At 41.9% G+C, this 15,864-nt stretch overlaps 1 protein-coding gene across 2 annotated transcripts in view; it reads left to right on the top strand.

Moving 5' to 3' along the window:
* The window catches only part of SLC12A7 (solute carrier family 12 member 7), a 328,393-nt gene that overhangs the window by 190,123 nt on the left and 122,406 nt on the right, over nucleotides 1-15,864 (top strand). For both annotated transcript variants that reach the window (XM_038392945.2, XM_038392944.2), the window contains exon 6: nucleotides 11,531-11,661. In XM_038392945.2, coding sequence (XP_038248873.1) covers nucleotides 11,531-11,661 — 131 coding nt within the window. The remainder of the gene's footprint in view (nucleotides 1-11,530; nucleotides 11,662-15,864) is intronic.

Raw genomic sequence — 15,864 nt, 5'->3', positions numbered from 1 at the left:
GTATTTTAATTATAAAAGTGATTAATAGTGCAAATCATCATATTGTGTGGGTCCATGAGTTTAGTATGACGGGTTGGTCTAGTTGTATTGTGTGTAAGGATAGGGTGCCGTTTTGGGTGTGGAGTGATAGAAGATAATCCTGCTAATACAACCCAGAATGATGTTCACTTTTTTTACAACAGCGTTACACTGTTGACTTATATTTAGCTTGTGGTCCACTATGACCCCCAGATCCCTTTCAGCAGTACTCCTTCCTAGGCAGTCATTTCCCATTTTGTATGTGTGCAACTGATTATTCCTTCCTAACTGGAGTACTTTGTATTGGTCCTCATTGAATTTCATCCTATTTACTTCACACCATTTCTCCACTTTGTCCAGATCATTTTGAATTTTAATCCTATCCTCCAAAGCTCTTGCAACCCCTCCCAGCTTGTTATTGTCTGCAAACATTATAAATGTACTCTCTGTGCCATTATCTAAATCATTGATGAAGACATTGAACAGAACCAGACCCAGAACTGATCCCTGTGGGATCCCACTCTTTATGCCCTTCCAACATGACTGTGAACCACTGATAACTATTCTCTGGGAACGGTTTTCCAACCAGTTTTGCACCCAGTTTATAGAAGCTCCATCTAGGTTGCATTTCCCTAGTTTGTTGATGCGAGACAGTATCAAAACCTTTACTGAAGTCAAGATATGTCACGTCTACCGCTTCCCACCATCCACAAGGCTTGTTACCCAGTCAGAAAGCTATCAGGTGGTTTGACGTGATTTATTCTTCACAAATCCATGCTGACTGTTACTTATCACCTTATGTTCTAGATATTTGCAAATTGATTGCTTAATGATTTGCTCCATTGGCTTTCTGGGTACAGAAGTTAAGATGACTGGTCTGTAATTTCCTGCGTTGTCTTTATTTTCCTTTTTATAGATTGCACTGTATTTGCCCTTTTCCAGTCTTCTGGAATCTCTCTCATCTTCCATGATTTTTCAAAGATAATTGCTAATGGCTCATATATCTCCTCTGTCAGCTCCAGTAGTATTCTAGGATGCATTTCATCAGGCCCTGGTGACTTGAAGACATCTACTTTGTCTAAGTAATTTTTAACTTCTTCTCTCCCTATTTTAGCCTTTTCTGATCCTACCTCATTTTCACTGTTATTCACTATGTTAGATGTCCTATCTCCACCACCCTTCTTGATGAAAACTGACACAAAGAAGTCATTAAGCACCCCTGCCATTTCCACATTTTTGGTTATTGTCCCTCCCCCCACAAATTGAGTAATGGGCCTACCCTGTCCTTGCTTCCAATGCATTTGTAGAATGTTTTCTTGTTACCCTTTATGTCTCTAGCTAGTTTGATCTTGTTTTGTGCCTTCGTCTTTCTAATTTTGTCCCTACATACTTGTGTTATTTGTTTATATTCATCTTTTGCAATTTGACCTAGTTTCCACTTTTTGTAGGACTCTTTTTTGATTTTTAGATAATTCAAGATCTCCTGGTTAAGCCAGGGTGGTCCCTTGCCATACTTTGTATCTTTCCTACACAGTGGGATAGTTTGCTCTTGTGCCCTTAATAATGTCTCTTTGAAAAATTGCTAACTGTATTCAGTTATTTTTCCCCTTAGACTTGCTTCCCCTGGGATCTTACCTACTATCTCCCTGAGTTTGCTAAAGTCTCCCTTCTTGAAATCCATTATCTTTATTTCGCTGTTCTCCCTCCTACCATTCGTTAGAAACATGAACTCTATCATTTCATGATCACTTTCACCCAAACTGCCTTCCACTTTCAAATTCTCAACCTGTTCCTCCCTATTTGTCAAAATCAAATCTAGAACAGCCTCTCTACAGTAACTTTCTCTACCTTCTGAAATAAAAAAAATGTCTCCAATACATTTGAATAACTTGTTGGATAATCTGTGCCCTACTGTGTTATTTTCCTAACAGACATCTGAGTAGTTGAAGTCCCCCATCACCACCAAGTCCTCTGCTTTGGATAACTTTTTTAGTTGTTTAAAAAAAGCCTCATCCACTTTTTCCTGGTTAGGTGGTCTGTAGTAGACCCCTAAAATAACATCACCCTTGATTTTTTACCCCTTTTATCCTTACCCAGAGACTTTCTACAAGTCTGTCTACTATTTCCATCTCAATCTCAGTCTGACTTCTTATGCTTTGACTTATAATCACTTAAAATCTATTTTTATAGCTAATAAATCTATACCCCACTGGATATTGCAGTCTTTAATATACAGGTTTGTCCTTTAAACCTGGGCCAATGTTCTGTGTTAGAGTCTTGTCTTCTTCTCAGTGTTTTGGTTGCTTGCAGCATAGGTGGAGGAGAAGGAGGGCATAGTATGTGTCCACTCTGTCTGTTTTATACTCTCAGTCCATGTGCTTGTAGAATACAAGTCCAGGCATGTCTGTGGGGCATTGCTGAGTCTCTCCCAGCAAGGTTGAGCAAATCCCCTGGTGGGCCCTCATGCAGGTGAGTCATTGCGTTGTAGCTCCTTTGCTGGACAATGGCTGTTGATGGGCTGTGTCACACCCCGCCTGGGCATTGGTTACTTTCCTTGATGTTGCCTCTGGGGAGCTAATATCTGGCTGATTCCCCAATTTACAGCATATTTTAGTGGCCATCTTACAACACAATTCTCATAACTTCATATGCATTAATGATATACATATATATGGATAGGGAATGACTTTCAGCAGATCATAACCTTTCCCCTGATAGCGTACAAAGCATGCTTTATATCTAAGATCACAATTATATGAAAATGAGTAATATGAGGGTTACAGCATGCTCTGCCAAGGTCACAGAAGTATTGTCTTCATCTCTGAGTCGAGAACATGGATATTCAAAAAAATTTTGGCGTGGATTCTAGAAATCCCCAGTCCTGAAAAAATGGTTTGTACATCAGGAATAAAGGATAAAGATTGCAATGATAGTCCAGGTAAGGAAAAAAATGACTGGGATTCAGAGTCTTCATTGGCTGCCTGCTTCAGTGACGTACTGGGCCCTGATTGATGTGAAGAATGTTTTTTAAATCAGCCAGAGAGTACTGAGGTTTCTGACATCAACAACCTCTCTACATCTCCTGTTTCAGACCTTGATACAACTGCAACAGGCCTATCACAACCTCGTTTACTTGAGTATCCAAAAACTGCTTTTGGTCAGCAAACCTGTTCATTTACATCAGAGTATTACAAGACATTTTCATTTTTAGAGTACAGTAAGCAGGCAGATGCAGTTTTCTGCTTTCCTGGCAGACAGTTTTCCAGTGGTTTTAGAAACCCTGCATTCACTGAAAACGGAGGAAGGGACAGGAAAAATATAGGAAAAAAGCATCAGAAATGTATACAATCTGCTATACACAAGCAGTGTTCTGAAAGGTGGCATTTTTTCAAATAGTCAAAAGAAGTGGGCTCTGTAATGGCACAGTTTTCAAATTCTCACTAGATGGTGTTACATGAAAACAAAGCGTATGCTATAAAAATCACCGATTTACTGCTTTACTTGGCTAAACAAGGAATTGCATTGCAGGAGCACAATGAGAGAAGAATCAGCAAACCATGGAAACTTTTCAGAATTATGCAATTTGTTTTCAAAGTATGATGAAGCATTTGCAAAAAAAATGAGAGTTTTTTCAGCCTCACAAGTCTTGTAACTCAAAACGAGCGTTTACAAATTGCTGCTGATATTGTGAAATCATTCAGAAATCTCAGAGGACTGAGTTTTTTACTGTTCTTGGTGACGAAGCATGCACTGTGACACAGCAGGGCCAGAGGGCAGCAGAAGAGTGATAGATGGGAGGTATATAAGCCCCAAAGCCAGAGCAACTCAGCTAAGGGTGCCAAAACGGGGTGGGAGGGGTCAGGGGACCAGGACCCCATCACTTTTAAAAGTGGTTCTGCCGCTCGCTGGCTGGCCCAGCAGTGGGACTCCTCCTCCTGCTGTGCCAATGTTGGAGCAACTCAGGTAAGGGGTGCCAGAACAGGGGGTGGGCAGGACCCCATCACTTTTAAAAGTGGGAGGGCTTTTGGAATGCTTGCTCTCTTATGAACAGAAGTTCGTCTAATAAAAGATATTACCTCCCCCACCGTGTCTCTGTAAAAGAACAAAATCACATATTTTTGTGTAAAACAAGGAATCATTGAAATCATAGATGCTGGATTAATCTGTAAGAAGTGTACCGCAAATACAATTGAATTAACTACCCTACAGGCACAGTCTGTTCAGTAATCAGTTAAGAGTCCCTTCAAAGAGACTCATTTGTTTTCCAGATATGGGAAATGGAAAGTAAAATTTAAGGAAAGAAGCATGGTTTGGTGTTGAGAGCAGAGTTAGGAATATGAAGGTCTGGGCTTTTATTAATGGTCCTGTCACAGACTTTCAGTGTGACATTGGATCTGTCATTTAAGGCTTGATCTCTATGGGAGTCTTTCCATTGATTTAAAAAGGCAGCAGATAGGTGACTTAATCAATCTGTGCTTCAGTTTCTCCATTGGAAAAACAGGGATAATACTACTTGCCTGCCTCACCGGGGTATTGTGTAGCTTAATTCATTGGTTTTTGTTAGATGCTTTGAGGTCATCAGATGGAAAGTGCTTTAGAAGTGCAAAGTGTTTTTACAGTTCCAGAACTTCATGCTTCAGTCATCCAGTAGTATATGCACTCCTGGATCACAGGAGAGAGTGATTTTAGCTCGGACTCCTCCTCTCGCTGTGCTGATGCTGGAGCAACTCACTTAAGGGGCATCGGAACCGGGGGGCCCAGGGCCACATCACTTTTTACCTTCCTTAAGGGCAAGTGATGGGTGGGGAGAGATGGAGAGCAGTGAGTGGTGGGCAGGGGGATCTTGGGTGAGGGGTTGGAGAGGAGCAAACAGTGGGCGGGGGGGGCCTTGGGGGAGGAGGTGGAGAGGTGCAACTGGCAGGTGGGGGGACCTTGTGGAAGGGGACCAAGCGGGGTATGGGGGGGAGCGGGGATGGAGCATGGGTGAGGCCTCTGGGGGAGGAGGCTGAATGGGGGCAGAGCCTTGGGCAGAGCAAGGGGTGGAGCCGCATTTTGGGCACTCGTGCCCCCCCCCATTTGTAGGAAACCTCGTTTCTAGAAAACCTCCTACACTCGCACCCAGCTTCTCCAAATGCAGGAATCACACACTGCCTATGATCAGAGGTAGTACCAGCCTGCAGTCAGGAGGAAAGAGTAAAGGTCAGAGTCAGGCTTCAATTGGAGACCAGAGTTAGGAGATGAGCTAATGTCTGGAGTCCCAGCATGCCTGAAATCTGGGACACCTTCCAGGGTTAAATAGGGCATCTGGCCAGTCAGAGGCCCTCAGGGTACTGTCACTCTGGGTCTCTTGGGCAGTACTTCCTGCAGTGTCTACTCTCACAGTGCTCCCTGGCTGTGGTTCTGCATGGCCTCCTGGTGACACTGTGGAAACATTGTGTGTCCCAGACTCTGCCCACTCAGGTTCTAGTCCCTGGCTCCTTACAACTGCTCCCCATTCTGAGATGGCGCTTTACCTTTGGACACACCCAAGTAAAGCTACTTTTGGCCTCATGTAGATTCCAAACTCTGAGAGATGTCTGTCTCTGAACCCCAATGTCTTAGTTGATGGAACATGGTTATGCTTTTCCCTAATTGACAGAGTTTTAAGAGTCCTCTGACCTGAAGTCTTTAGCTTGGCTGACATCTCCAAAATGGAGGTTAGTCAGAAATAGGAGATAATGGGGGTGAAGAATCGAATATGTAATATCCATCAACAATTCTACAATGGTAGTCTTGTCATCAGTGAGTAATTTTGATGTTCCCCTTGCACACTGAATGTCAATCAAGTGCTCCTCTGGCTTTTGTGTTTTTTGAAGCTTTGGAGCCCTATGAAACCAGAATCTTTTGACATCAATTTGTGTACATCAAAATCCTCTGGATACAGCCAAGAGTGGTATTTTTAGTGTTATTCCATCTACTATAAATCTCTTGAAATTGAAAAAATGTGTCTTCATAGTGTTATTAAATTGCCTTTGATCTAGGCATATTTACCACATTATAGTTTTTCTAGTACCACCATATGATGTGCCCAGTTATTTTGTTTGATTGACTGATTTTCTTTATAACTTTTAAATTCTCCATGCATGTTAGTTTCATGCTGAATCTGAGTAGCTCCTGTGAATTCTCGATAGTCTGGTACTACCTACAGTACACTCAGCGATGACAGCATCCTTATCCTACTACTTGAACATATCACTTAGCATTCCAAAAATCCAGATTTGATAATGGTTATAGGCATAATGCTGCTAGCTTGATCTTGAGTGCAAATGATGCTATAATAGGTGGGGCAACATTGGTGTGTAGACAAATGGGGGAGATATGGCCTTAATTCAACTGATTTAATCAACAGTACAGTCCAATTCCTTTGGCATGTTGTTTTGTTTTACATTGTGTAAGATATCTCATTTTTATTTGGTCATCTTACTTTTTAATGGGTAATAGGGATTGAACTTTCATGTCTCCATACTCCAGCTGAGGCCTTACCAATTGCAAGTAGAGTGGAATAATTACCTCCCATGACTTACATATGACATTCCTGTTAATATTTCCTGGAGTGATATTTGCCTTTTTCTTAACACTATCCAACTGTTGACTCATATTCAATTTGTGAGCCCCTATAAATTCCAGATCCTTTTTTGCAGTATTACTGCCTAGCCAATTATTTCCCATTTTGTATTCATATATTTGATTTCTCCTTCCTAAACCTAGTACAGTAAAAGCTGTTCTACCCAGCATGTTGGGGTAATGGGGGGTGCCAGTAAGTGAAAAATGCAGATTAACTAAGAGGGAGGAAGTTTGGGTGCAGGATGGGATGAGGGGCTGGGGTGCAGGCTCTGGGAGGGATTTTGGGTGCGGGAAGGGGCTTGGGGAACAGGAGGGGGCTTGAGATGCCGGATCCAGGGGCCGCTTACCTTGGGTGGCTCCCTGCAAACAGTGAACTGTCCCGGCTATTCTGAGGTGGAGGCACGGCAGGCTCTGCACGCTGCCCACCCCCAGCCCCAAGTGCTAGCTTTACAGCACCCATTGGCTGGGAACCGCAGCCAATGGGAGCTGTGTGGGCGGTGCCTGGGGTGGAGACAGCATGCAGAGCTGCCTGCCGCACTTTCGCCTAGGAGCAGCTGGGACAGGTTGCCGCTTGTGGGGAGCCGCCCAAGGTGACCACCCTCCGGATCTGGCACCCACCTGCACCCCCTCTCACACCCCAACCTGCTGCCCCAAGCCTCCTCCCGCACCCAAACTCCCTTCCAGGGCCTGTGCTCCACACCCCCTCCTGTGCCCCAACCCCCTGCCAGTCCCGCACCAACTGGACTATAAGCTGGAATTTCAATGAAGATCAGAAATGTTGGTTTATAGAACTTTCCAATTGGTGATGTGCCAGATAGAACAGCTTTTACTATACTTTGCACTTGTCTTTACTGGATTTCATTTTATTGATTTCAGACCAATTCTCCAATTTATCAAGATCATTATGACTCCAAATCTTGCCGTCCAAAGTGCTTGCAAGCTCGCCCAAATTGGTGTCATCTGTAGATTTTATAAGCATGCTCTCAACTCCATCATTCCAAGTCATTAATGAAAATATTGCACAGTAGGACAGACCCCTACAAGACTCCATTTGAAATATCTTCCAGTTTGATATTGATAACTACTCTTTGAGTATGGTCTTTCAATCAGTTTTTCACCTCCTTATAATAACTTCATTTATATTTCTGTAGTTTTCTCATGAAAATGTCTTTTGGGAATGTGCCAAAACCCTTAAAAAAGTCCCGATATAGCACATCTACTGCTTCCCCCCTATACATTAGGCTGGTTACCCTAACAAAGAAGGAAATTAGATTGATTTGACAATATTAATTCTTGAAAATCCATGTTGACTATTACTTATTGCTAAGGGTATGATTCTGTCATGGATGTCATCGGTTCTGTGACTTTCTGGGACCTTTGTGACTTCCTCAGTGGTAGGGTGGAGCAGCTGTCAGCCTCGGGCCACTGGAGCAGTGACCCCAGGGCAAAGCAGCAGGGTCTGTGAATTTTTGTTTCTTGCCCGCAACCTGTCCCTGATTTTACTAAAAACGACCTGTGACCAAATCTTAACTTTACTTATTGCCTTATTGTCCTCTAGGTTTGAGCAAATTGATTGTTTAATAACATGTTCCAATATCCTTCCAGGTATTGAAGTTAGTCTGGTCTATTTTTCCACACCAATTGCTCTTTATTTATTTTCTTGGTTCAATTAGGGTTTTCATTTGTGACTTAGTAATGTCTGCAGTTCTGAAGATTATTATTTACTTGTATTAATGTAGTACCTAGGAGCCCTAGTCATGGACCAGGACCCCATTGTGGTAGGTGCTTTACAAACATAGAACAAAAAAGATGGTCCCTGCTTGGAAGAGCTTGCAATCAAGATAAGAGACAGCTGATGGATACAGACAGTATGAGGCAACAATGAGACAGTATGCATCATCATGAGAGGCAGTGATCTCTGCATACCAACAGCCTAACAGTTGTCAAGTTTTCTGTAGACATCACAACAAAGGAGTGTTTTGAAAGAGACTAATGAGTTTTTCAGATGTTTATGGGGAGAAGCATGTTGGCTGTAATTGAGATGTGAGACGATGGGAGCCTAGACATGAGTTTTAGCTGTATGGATGGAAAGGCAAGGCTGTTTCTCAGAGATGTTATGTCTGAAGAGTTGACAAGATTTAGACATAGCTTGGATGTGATAACCTAGAGAGAGGTCAGAATTGAAGGTGGCACCTAGGTTACAGACCTGAGTAACAGGCAGGATGGTGGTGTTGTCCACAATGATCAAGAAAGGAGGTAAGAAGATATCTACTTAATTCAGGGAAGTGCAATGGCTTATGTTACACAGGTCAGACTAAGTGATCACAATGGTCATTTTTGGCCTTATAATGTATGAATGACTATTGCTGTAGTTAATGTTATGGATTCTCAACAATCTGTCCTTCAAACTTCAACATTATCATGGAAAGCACTCATATACCAGAGTGATGCACAATCTTATAAAAACCTGGTTAGATAGTTTTAATATCACAAACAGAAAGTTTTTTACCTTTCAAAATTCACAGGTTTTAGTTATCTTTTTTATATGTTGATCTGTCTCACATAGCTATCCATTGAAGAATCAATACCTTTCAAATTCTGACTTTTTGAAATATATCACATTTGTAAATCTGCATAAAGACACTGTCTTCCAAATTCATTCTTAAAGGTGAATCTTTAAACCTTCATTGCTCCTTTCACCACATGTAGTAAGAAATACACTCTTTTAATCTTAGCTATTTTTAATGAAGTTTTGTTTGTGAATTTGCCAGCATTTTGAATGAGCACCAGAAGTTTGAATAAGATTCGTATATACTACATTACCCACAGGAGGGGAGTTCTTCTGCAACAGATCTTCTGAGGCTTATCAAAATGGGGGTTGTCCTCTTGCAAATTTTAGCAGGTCTGTAGGAGGGGGGTGTACTGCAGAAGAAGGATGGGATATGGGATTAATGGAGGGAAAGCGGAGGAAGATTGTATCAGCCTTGGAAACTGCAAGAGTTTTAAAAAAAATTCTAAAAATTGTGAGTATTTAACATTTTAGCATGGATAAAAGACTCTTCTTTTTCTTGTCCCCTTCCATGCTCCTCTGTTCTCTGTAACCCTTTGTCATTGATATCCCTTTCCTCCATTTATCAGCACTCTTTAAGACTGTTTTGTAAAGGATCTACATGCTCTTCCTCAAGTGCTTGCTTCTGGTTAGGATCACGTATGCGGGTATCACACCTGTCTGAACCCTGAGGCCATCTGGCTATGCTTCTTTAGACTGGAAGAGTGCCATAGGGTATTAGGCACCCCACACCTCTATCTAAGTACTCAGGAGTAGATCTGTAGTATGTCTGGCTCCTGCATAGGTGTGGTGATGTTGGTGGGGAAGGAGTTGGGAGAAGAACAAACAGAATTCAGACCAATACTTTAATATTAATATTCAATATGTTGAGTTAGTACCATGTTACACACACTATAAAGCATAAGAAAATAAATCTCTAGTATTAGTATAGGTTTCAGAATAGCGGCCGTGTTAGTCTGTATCCGCAAAAAGAAAAGGAGTACTTGTGACACCTTAGAGACGAACCAGTTTATTAGCTCACGAAAGCTTATTATTAGTATAGTAATTTTAACCTAGTATTGCCAGGTTAAAATTTAATATAGTTAAAAAGTATAGATATGTAGTGAGCTGTAACTCACGAAAGCTTATGCTCAAATAAATTTGTTAGTCTCTAAAGTGCCACAAGTACTCTTTTCTTTTTGTGAATACAGACTAACACGGCTACTACTCTGAAACCAATACTTACCAGTGTTACTTATAACTTTGGGCATGCCTACACAGCAAAAGTTGTGCATGGGCTTGCCTACTTGAGCTAACTTGAATCTAGCTAGCATGGGTAACAATGATAGTGAAAAGAAAAGGAGTACTTGTGGCACCTTAGAGACTAACAAATTTATTAGAGCATAAGCTTTCGTGAGCTACAGCTCACTTCATCGGATGCATTTGGTGGAAAAAAAAGACTCTATACGGCTAAATTCAGTGCCTTGCATAATCACAGGTTTCAGAGTAGCAGCCGTGTTAGTCTGTATTCGCAAAAAGAAAAGGAGTACTTGTGGCACCTTAGAGACTAACAAATTTATTAGAGCATAAGCTTTCGTGAGCTACAGCTCACTTCATCGGATGCATTTGGTGGAAAAAAAAGTGGTTTTTTTTCCACCAAATGCATCCGATGAAGTGAGCTGTAGCTCACGAAAGCTTATGCTCGAATAAATTTGTTAGTCTCTAAGGTGCCACAAGTACTCCTTTTCTTTTTGCGAATACAGACTAACACGGCTGCTACTCTGAAACCAATGATAGTGAAGACAGCAAAGAGTGGGCTAGCAAGCTAATTATATACCCTGGGTCTGTGCCTGCTTGAACTACACACATTAAAGTCTGCATTGCTATTGTTACCCATGCTAGCTGGATTAAAACTGAAACAATATGAATAGTCTAATTTACTTTTACCATTTATGATATTAGTGTATTTTATATTAACTTTGTTAGACAATTAAAAATATAGTTAGCAATTTGATTTGTTCTTATTCCTTTTCTAATTATTTTTACTTTCTAGCTCTGATATTTGAATAGAATGAAACAATGTTTTGGTTGCAAGCACTGCAGGTGAATGCTACTCCTTTAAAAATATTGTTTCCATTTAAATTTCTTTAAAAAAAATCTGTTTCTCGTGCAGAGCAGAAATTTGAGTTGCCAGGTTAATTTAGGTCCCAAATTTTGGTTGGAATAAACGATTTTTACAAAAATATTATATCTAAATTTGGGACCTAACTTGACTTGGTAACTCAAATGTATTGTCTAGGATGTGATGTGCATCTCTCAGGGTCTGACTTCTTTTAAATTTTACTTTTTTTCATTTCACAGCTGGTGGCTCTTACTACATGATTTCAAGATCTTTAGGGCCAGAGTTTGGCGGAGCAGTGGGACTCTGTTTTTACTTGGGTACAACTTTTGCAGGAGCGATGTATATTCTTGGTACCATTGAAATTTTGTTGGTAAGTATTTTATCTTTTAAGGTTGACTATATTCCAGCCGTTTTTGGAGCTAATAGAGCCGATATACTCAACCTAAAATGCATTCCAAGTCACCGTTATTTTTTAAAATGTTTTGTTGATATTTATCATTTGAGATGCTGACTTTCTTTCAAAGAATCTAGCATGAAATGTGTTTAAGGAATAATTTATAATCTGAACAATAGGAGTATATCATATTGTCACCTTGATTGATTGCTCCTTCAGCCCTCGTATAGATTGCGCCAATCACAACATGTCTTCCATTCTTCTCATATCCAGGCCTTCCTTCTCCATGTGCGGCCATGTCTTTTCATGATACAATCTTCCCATCTCTTTGGAGGTCGGCCGAGTGGTTGTTTCAGTTCCAATGGGTACGACTCGGCGACAGCTGCAGTCCATTGATTGTCAGTGAGCCTTGCTATATCCCTAGCCCATCACATTTTACTATGCCTTCCCTCAACAATGATGTCCGGCACTCCACTCTGCTGTGTGATCACTTAACTGGGGACTTGGTCATGAATTGAAATTCCCAGAATTCTTCCTTCCATTGCCATCTCCGTGACAGACAGTTGCTGCTTCTCTGTCTTCATCAGCGCCCATGTTTCACTGCCGTACAACATTGCTGGCAGTATGGTTGAGTTGAAGCTGGTGCGTGTTGCCTTGTTGATTTTTCCTTGGAGGACATCCTTGATAAAATTAAATGCGCACCAACCTGCTTTCTTTCTTCACAAGAGTTCACCTTCCTGATCGTGGTGCATGTTAATTTCTTGGCCCAACTAGACATATTGCTCAACTTCTTCTGTTTGTTCTCCCTTGATTGTTATTTGGGCTTTTGGCAAGGTATCTGACTGCATACATTTAGTTTTGGAGTGGTTAATTTTCAGTCCAGCTTGGCTGCTTTTTGTGTTGAGTTCTCGTAACATTTTCTATAGTTTGATAATATTTTTGGCGATCAACGTAATATCATCTGCAAATCTGAGATGGTTTAATTGCTCTCTGTTGATGTTGATTCCACCCTTCCAATTCATCCGTCTCATTATCATTTCAAGGCAGGCTGTGAAGAGTTTAGGTGAAACTGTGTCGTCTTCTTTCACACCTTTCTTAATTGGGATGCGAGGGGGAGTATCAAATAAGGTTATATCTGTAGTGAAGTCAGAATTTGCTTCCTTTAATAGTTTGAGATAGTTCGTGTTGATGCCCTGCTCCACAAGAGTTTTTAACACTGCATTGATCTCTATGTTGTCAAACACTTTTTCATAGTTGATGAAGGCAATACATAAGGGGAATTTGTATTCCCTTGAGTAGTCCAGTAGCTGGTTTATAGTGAAAATATGGTCCATTTTGCTGAAGTTCCTTTGAAAGCCTGCCTGCTCTCTCGGCTGCTGCTCATCCAGACTCTGTGAGAGTCAGTTTGTTATTATTTTGGTGAACAGCTTGTAGACATGTGAGAGCAGGCATATTGGACGATAGTTCTTTAGATCTTCACGATCACCCTTATACAGCAGAATGGTATTGGACTCCTTCCAGCTAGATGGTATCTTCTACATTGCCAAGTAACAGCCGAACCTCTGAGTAAGGGTTTCCCAGAGGTTTTGGCCTCTAGCTCTTATCATTTTGATTGTCAATCCATCTTTACCTGGGGATTTTCCTTCCTTCATTTGGTGAACTGTCAAACTTGGCTGACGAGGATTGGGAGTACATGCTCGTTTGTCTCTTGAAGTGTTGGTACTGGGACATTTATCTGAGATGTGAACAGTTTCGCATAGAATCATAGAATATCAGGGTTGGAAGGGACTTCAGGAAGTCATCTAGTCCAACCCCCTATTCAAAGCAGGACCAATCCACAACTAAATCATCCCAGCCAGGGATCTGTCAAGCCTGACCTTAAAAACCTCTAAGGAAGGAGATTCCACCACCTTCCTAGGTAACACATTCCAGTGTTTCACCACCCTCCTAGTGAAAAAGTTTTTTCTAATATCCAACCTAAACCTCTCCCACTGCAACTTGAGACCATTACTCCTTGTTCTGTCATCTGCTACCACTGAGAACAGTCTAGATCCATCCTCTTTGGAATCCCCTTTCAGGTAGTTAAAAGCAGCTATCAAATCCCCCCTCATTCTTCTCTTCTGCAGACTAAACAATCCCAGTTCCCTCAGCCTCTCCTCATAAGTCATGTGTTCCAGCCCCTTAATCATTTTTGTTGCCCTCCGCTGGACTCTTTCCAATTTTTCCACATCATTCTTGTAGTGTGGGGCCCAAAACTGGAAACAGTACTCCAGATGAGGGGTCACCAATGTTGAATAGAGGGGAACGATCATGTCCCTCGATCTGCTGGCAATGCCCCTACTTATACAGCCCAAAATGTCATTGGCCTCCTTGGCAACAAGGGCACACTGTTGACTCATATCCAGCTTCTCATTCACTGTAACCCCTAGGTCCTTTTTTGCAGAACTGCTGCCTAGCCATTCGGTCCCTAGTCTGTAGCGGTGCATGGGATTCTTCCGTCCTAAGTGCAGGACTCTGCACTTCTCCTTGTTGAACCTCATCAGATTTCTTTTGGCTCAATCCTCTAATTTGTCTAGGTTCCTCTGTATCCTCTCCCTACTCTCCAGTATATCTACCTCTCCTCCCAGTTTAGTGTCATCTGCAAACTAGCTGAGGGTGCAATCCACACCATCCTTCAGATCATTTATGAAGATATTGAACAAAAGTGGCCCGAGGACCGACCCTTGGGGTACTCCACTTGATACCGGCGGCCAACTAGACATGGAGCCATTGATCACTACCCATTGAGCCCGACAATCTAGCCAGCTTTCTATCCACCTTATAGTCCATTCATCCAGCCCATACTTCTTTAACTTGCTGGCAAGAATACAATGGGAGACCGTGTCAAAAGCTTTGCTAAAGTCAAGGAACAACATGTCCACTGTTTTCTCCTCATCCACAGAGCCAGTTTTCTTGTCATAGAAGGCAATTAGATTATTCAGGCATGACTTGCCCTTGGTGAATCCAGGCTGACTGTTTCTGATCACTTTCCTCTCCTCTAAGTGCTTCAGAATTGATTTCTTGTGGACCTGCTCCATGATTTTTCAAGTGACTGAGGTGAGGCTGACTGGCCTGTAGTTCCCCGGATCCTCCTCCTTCCCTTTTTTAAAGATGGGCACTACATTAGCCTTTTTCCAGTCGTCCGGGACTTCCCCCGATCATCATGAGTTTTGAAAGATAATGGCCAATTGCTCTGCAATCACATCCGCCAACTCCTTTAGCACTCTTGGATGCAGGCGCATCTGGCCCCATGGACTAGTGCTTGTCCAGCTTTTCTAAATAGTTCTCCTCCCCATGCTGTGCTGCCCAATGCAGTAGTCTGGGAGCTGACCTTGTTCATGAAGACAGAGGCAAAAAAAGCATTGAGTACATTAGCTTTTTCCACATCCCCTGTCACTAGGTTGCCTCCCTCATTCAGTAAGGGGCCCACTTTCCTTGACTTTCTTTTTGTTGCTAACATACCTGAAGAAACCCTTCTTGTTACTCTTAACATCTCTTGCTAGCTGCAGCTCCAGGTGTGATTTGGCCTTCCTGATTTCACTTCTGCATGCCCAAGCAATATTTTTATACTCTTCCCTGGTCATTTGTCCAATCTTTCATTTCTTGTAAGCTTCTTTTTTGTGTTTAAGATTAGCAAGGATTTCACTGTTAAGCCAAGCTGTTCGCCTGCCATATTTACTATTCTTTCTACACATCGGGATGGTTTGTCCCTGTAACCTCAATAATGATTCTTTAAAATACAGCCAGCTCTCCTGGACTCCTTTCTCCCTCATGTTATTCTCCCAGGGGTCCTGCCTATCAGTTCCCTCATGGAGTCAAAGTCTGCTTTTCTGAAGCCCAGGGTCTGTATTCTGCTGCTCCCCTTTCTTCCCACACCACTTCCATCCCTGTTCTGTCAATAACTGGTTTTCCATCCCTGTTCTTCAGCGCCATTATTGTTGACCTGCACAGTGTCAATTCACTTTTGTATTTTTGGAGGCTTCTGTGACCTTCAGCTGTCTTTAAGAGCCTTTCATTTCAGTACTTCTCGAAGTCCTCCCTTAGTTTTCTTCTTATCAACTTGCAGAGGAGGGGGTACTCAATTTGTCACCATCATTTTGCTTCATATTCCTCCACTTCTCGAGCAAGTTCTGCGTTTTC

This window comes from Dermochelys coriacea, chromosome 2, assembly GCF_009764565.3.
Source record: "Dermochelys coriacea isolate rDerCor1 chromosome 2, rDerCor1.pri.v4, whole genome shotgun sequence".
Classification (NCBI taxonomy): Eukaryota; Metazoa; Chordata; order Testudines; family Dermochelyidae; genus Dermochelys; species Dermochelys coriacea.
The sequence above is the reverse complement of the archived record's forward strand: the minus strand, read 5'-3'. Positions and strand labels throughout refer to the sequence as shown.